This window comes from Cyprinodon variegatus, unplaced genomic scaffold (assembly GCF_000732505.1).
Source record: "Cyprinodon variegatus isolate N-32 unplaced genomic scaffold, C_variegatus-1.0 Scaffold271, whole genome shotgun sequence".
Classification (NCBI taxonomy): domain Eukaryota; kingdom Metazoa; phylum Chordata; class Actinopteri; order Cyprinodontiformes; family Cyprinodontidae; genus Cyprinodon; species Cyprinodon variegatus.
This window is the reverse complement of record NW_015150724.1, coordinates 846200-852015: the sequence shown is the minus strand read 5'-3', so window position 1 is coordinate 852015 and position 5816 is coordinate 846200. Positions and strand designations below refer to the sequence as shown.

Here is a 5816-nt window from a genome sequence, read left to right as displayed (position 1 = left end):
TATATATATATTTGGGTGGATCATTTAAAACTATTTCTAAATCATTTCATCATTTAGATTATGTCACAGGTTTGTCCTGTTTACTGTAGGATGTATGAGCTCAATATTTGGGCTCCTTTTGCAAGAATTACTGCATCAGTGCAACATTGCATTGAGGCAAACTTGTGGATAAAAATTTGCTTGACAATCATCTCAAGGTGCCTTTTTCTAACTTTTTTTATTCCCCCTCAACTTTTTATTGTGGAATGCACTGATCGATTAACCTCTATTTATTATAATTAGCATTTTTAGCATTAGCATAATTATGGGAGATGGGTAGGTAGGTAGGTAGGATGTGGAAAAAATCTTTTCTACAAATACCCTCCTCCTGTCAATGTTCTAAACTTTCAATAAATGTCTGAGAGCATAGATATACCATTTTTATTTATAAAGCGCCTCATAAATGGTCAGCTTAGTGCTGTTCATTTACAACTAATAACAGTCAGATTAAACGAGTTAAACACTGGTATAAACTAAACGATAAAACTGAAGATATTTATATTTTAATGAGAATTTATTTCAAAATAAATACCAGGATAAATCAAAATTTTGATAGATTTCAGAGTTATTCAGGAAGAGACTGAAACCTGAAAAGTAGTGGATTTTAAGACGACTGAAATCCACGTTTATTACAAAAACCGTTATTGGTCAAAATGAGAATCAGCAGGTCAGGCCTTTTCCAACATCGGGCAGATGAATGCAATCGGTGCCATCCTATCTGTTATGAATATCTTTGAATCTAAAGTGTTAAAACTCCTCCTCATTATCCAAATCAAGGCTTTCTTGTAGTTTTGCAGGTTTTTAATATAAAGATGAATATTTCTGGATATTTTTCATCTCAGTATCATGTGTATAGATGTATACAAAGAACTGCTTGGCTAGCAGGCATTATTTATTTAATCATTCAGGTACTGAATTATAATTTATTTAGAAGATGATCCAATATACAAAAATTGTTGTTGATGATTGAAGCCAAAGTTTTATTTAGACTCAAAGCTGCGAGGCTTGGGGATTTTAAGGTGGGAGGTCAGGATCCCAGCAGGGGTCAGTAAACATAAAGTTGGGGGGTCATCAGATGACTTTTCAGCTTGATCGAGATGTGACCCTTAAGGGCCAAAATTAGATAAACACCATTATTGTGTACAATATTCTTTAGAAATATTAAATACACAATATGTCAATTAGAAAATTAATAAATGTTAAAATTCATTTTAGTTTATTGATGTTTATTTGAACAAAGGATACAATTATTACATGTCTTTTTTAGGAGGGGGACTCTGTATTAGATGATCATTTAAACTCTGATCTTAGTATAACTCCTCTCTTAGACATCTTTGGCTTTCCATTGTTACTATAACAATACATTTCCATCTTTTTTTTCAGGGTTTTATTTGCTACCATTTGAAATTTTTCTTTTTTTCATCCATCAGCCATCTTCTGTTACTCCTAGTCACTTAGGGACATTTTGAATGAATCCTAAACAGATGTCTCATTAATGGGCTCTCCTTCTCTTCTGGGTTACATAAGGGTTCAGCTGTGGTCTTCTGTCCCTATTCTTACTCTCACTTGTTGCTTCTCCTCAGAAGATGCCATCTTGGCAGCTTTCAGTGCTTTTGATTCCTCTGCTGCCCCCTTGTGGGCATATTTTACTCCTCCTAGCATGAACATGCGATGATAACAACAGGGACATTCTGCCCAGGCGTCCTATTTCCTCCTTCCACATTGGGCCGAGCAAGTTTATGATTGTCCCATTTAACTATGATGTCATGTCTGAAACCTGCAGTTGATTTCATTGGACAAAGCGCCACTGTGTTTTCCACACGGCGTATCTGTGGACGTCCACACAGCTTGGTGTCCGCTCTCAGATTAGTGGGAGTTAAAGAGCCTCTGTCCATCAGAGGGGCTGCATGCGCTGATCTAATCAACTCAACCCGCATTAAGCTGCTTTAACAAGAAGAGCTGAGGCGAAGAAATGGGGCGGGGGGGGGCTGTGGCACAGGCAAGCAGTGAAAAACAGGATGAGTCAATTAGAGAAGTTGATTTCCAGCAAACACAGGGAGGAAGAACCTGCTTTCATGGAAACTCTGCCCAGATTGGCAGAAGTCAATAGCCGCAGTGCTATTTGTCTCCTGGTCGGAGGAGACCGGCGGTGGGGGGTGGGTTAGGAAGGTCTGATCACGTAGCACTGAACAGATGTGGTTACTTTCTTCCTTTTTTAATCATGTTGTAAAAGTCCAGACCCCCCCACCCACCTCAGGAGCGAGGTTCCTGGCTCGCCGTGCTCCCTGCCCCGTACACCACGTTTGGACATTTTCCTGTTGTTGCAGTGATTGCCTGTCGGTTTCCTACTCTGCCTCCAGACTTCAGTTTTCTGTGTGTGTTTCCTGTTATTTAGGATCAGGTACTTTCTTTCTAAATGTACCTGGATGTCTCCTCCGAGTGGGAGCGCTGCTCTCAGCTTCCCTTTATTGCCCTACTTTGTTTTTTGCTTCTTCTTTCGGATAAAAGCTGTAAATGCAAGAGGGTTTTAACTTCACCATTGTAGTGGCATGAAATGCTTTCAGACCACTAAACTATTTTTTTCTTAGTAAAGAAGCTGTGGCCAAATGTAGTCTCTGGTTCTTTTTTTAGCTGCTACGTCTGAGGAAGCGTCTCCTTGGCACACCAGGCGGATGTCTGAGTAAAAAAAACTGATTGGTCCTGTCTGATAATGGGTAGCAGTGTAGTCATATCCTCCAGAAAGATCAGATGTATTAATCATTTGCTCATATTACTAAAAAATAAAAAACATTTTCATGTATTTAATACTTTTTAACTGTTTTTGAGTCGATGCTTCAGAAAACCACTGAGGGAATTCTCTACTCGCTTTGCAACACTTAAATGTTTGCCCCTTTCCAGCTGAACCTCTGAACTGCCACAGATTCTTAAGTCTTGAATTTGCCTGGGCCTTTTTTAAAGCACTCTGCACAGAGAAGGCGACTTTACTTCCTTCTCCACTCATATCCTGCAGAGCTTTACAATCGCTTGCTGTCCTACAACCAAGCAACGTTTTATTAGTCGGTCTGTAAGCCCAACTATCAAGAGCGTGGTGTTTGGCGTGTATTTTTGTGTGTGTATGTGTGTATATATGTATATATGTATATATATACACACAAAAATTGAAGAAAAAAACAATCATGCAAAACATGCAAAGTTACAATGAAAACATTTTTTTTTTTTTACTACAAAGTTTAATGTCCCTTTGGGATTAATTGAATATTTTTTTTATTTAAATGCAGACTTCTGAGGAAATTTGACTGTTTTTTATTTGGGGGGGATCAGAGTTAGGGGGATGGACATGCATTGAAACTACACGTTGTTCTTCACATTTTAATCTAATTAAATCTGTAGTTTTAAACATGTGATAGTAGCTTAAAGAGGCGCGTCCTGCAGGATAGATGGTTAGAATTCACCTGCCTTTTCTCTGTGGCTTTAGGTGGTTTCATGGGAAAATCACTCGTGAGCAGGCGGAGCGGCTCCTCTACCCACCAGAGACGGGTCTGTTCCTGGTGAGAGAGAGCACCAACTACCCCGGTGATTACACCTTGTGTGTCAGCTGCGACGGCAAGGTGGAGCACTACCGCATCATCTACCACAACGGCAAACTCACCATCGACGAGGAGGAGTACTTCGAGAATCTCATGCAGTTGGTTGAGGTGAGAGTTAAACTCTGGTTTTATTCCTTCGATATATTTTTGACCAGGAAATTATTTACATCCCTTTGATTTTACACCATCAGATGGATAAAATACGTTTTTGTTACGCAGAATGTGCATGAAAATCAAATTCTGATGGTTAATAGACGAAGATACCAGCGAACAATATTAAGTATAATGCTAACTTGCTGCCAATATTAGCAATATAGTTGCATTGAAACCCTGATACACTTTGCAAACCTCGTCTCGGTACAAAAGTATGGCTATTCGGGTTTTATGCTTTTTTGCTGGGTTTTCGTTGCATAAATCCAAAAAAAGACGGACACTCTGCATCCAGCTTTCCCTGAATATGAAGACTGAAGAACCGTTCAGAGAGCCGTTTGATCCTCTTCCTTCCTGCCCCGTATCTGAAGGCAGGTTCAGAGGAAGGACAGAGAGGAGGGGGCGGGAGAAAGCGAGGCCTTTCATCCTCTCAGATAAACAGAGAGCGATTGGCGGCTATCACACTGCTAATTGGGCATCATCTTTTCACCCCATGAGGCTTTGGAAGTGGATGGTAGGAATTTGCCAGCTGGCAGGGAGATGGTCTCCTTTCCCGGTGCATTATGGTTATCAGACATCTCGTTCACACCCTCCAGGCTCTGCTTCCTGTCTCCATCGTCCCCTCTTTGGACACCTGGAATGTTGCCTTCTGTCCTCCTCTTTGTTATCCATCTCTCTCTCTCTCTCCCCCCCCTCCCTGCTGTCTCATATTCCCTGCTCTCCTTCGTTTTCCCCTTCTGCCGGTCTCTCCATATCTTTATCCGGAAGACTGTCTGCATTCCCCTGTAAATAGCCTTAGATGGGATTCCTCACATTCTTTGCTGTTTTTCTGCTCTTGTCACTGGTGGCAGCCGTTCTCATAAGGCTTATGCCCTCTATTTATACCTAAACACACGGTTTGCTGACAGCTTGTCCGTTATGGCCCCCATAGCAATGCTGTGATGTTTAGCAACAGAAACAATGGTGTGAATGGAGGAAAAAAGAGCTTTTTATGCACTTGTTGTGTGTTTGTGCACCATAATCACAGCCTTCAGTGTAAATTACACACAGGAAAGTCTACATTTAGCAACGATGACAGTTAAAAAAAATTATGTTGGGCTTTTTGTTTTTGTTTTTTCTCTTTTTTAAACTGCAACATGTTACCCAAACAAAACCAGGCTCTTTTTATTGCTTTAATTTAAAAAAAGAACACCAAATATTTGAAGAATAGATGCATTTTGAATGTAACCCCAAAATCCATGGACATGTTTGTGTGTTGATTCATTTGCAAGCATGAGAGCTGCTAATTCAGACACATTTCCTGTGCCTTGCTCTCCCTCTGGTGGTGGTGATGGTGAATTTGCAGTCTGTGGTTGAAGTTTTTTTTTAAATTATTATTATCAAGCAAATTTGTTACAAACAAAATTGATACAATAGTCTTTACATCATAATTATTGAATATGCATATAGAAAATAAAGCAATTAATAAAGGAAGCACATAAAAACACTTGATGGGGCTTGTTATATATGATAACAAAATGCATACGATTAGGGAGCGCTCAGTCAAAGTAAAACTGTTTTTAAGAAAAAGGTTAGCTTGTATGCATTTTTAGATTTAATGAAATCTTAAAGTCCATCTGGATTGATGGAGAACAAAATTGACTTCCAGTTTTTGTTCCTTATAGTTGCATGAACTTTATTTCCAGTCTTTTCTAATTTGAGGACTCCATGTGTCCTGACCTGTCTCCTGCTAAATTGCACCTCCTTTCTGCCTGGTCGACAGAAAGCTGGATGTTATTAAAGCCGCATGAGGCTGTAGGTTTAAGTGACCTCTGTCACACCTAGCAGTGTTGGGCAAGCTACTTGTCCAGTGTAGTGAGCTAAGCTATCAGTTACTCAACAATAAATTAAGCTTCACTACACCAAAGCTACCACCTAAAGAATTATAACAAGCTAAGTTACACTAATGTGTTAAAAGTAGCTTAACTACATCAGAAGCTACTTAACGTTGTACCAACCCAATATCAATTCAAAATGAGTCTGTTACACAAGTTTAAACAT

At 39.5% G+C, this 5816-nt stretch overlaps 1 protein-coding gene across 2 annotated transcripts in view; it reads left to right on the top strand.

Annotated features, from left to right (window-relative positions):
• LOC107089925 (tyrosine-protein kinase CSK) overlaps positions 1-5816 on the top strand; it is a 24681-nt gene that overhangs the window by 5301 nt on the left and 13564 nt on the right. For both annotated transcript variants that reach the window (XM_015382990.1, XM_015382991.1), the window contains exon 4: positions 3515-3734. In XM_015382990.1, the coding sequence (XP_015238476.1) occupies positions 3515-3734 (220 nt within the window). The remainder of the gene's footprint in view (positions 1-3514; positions 3735-5816) is intronic.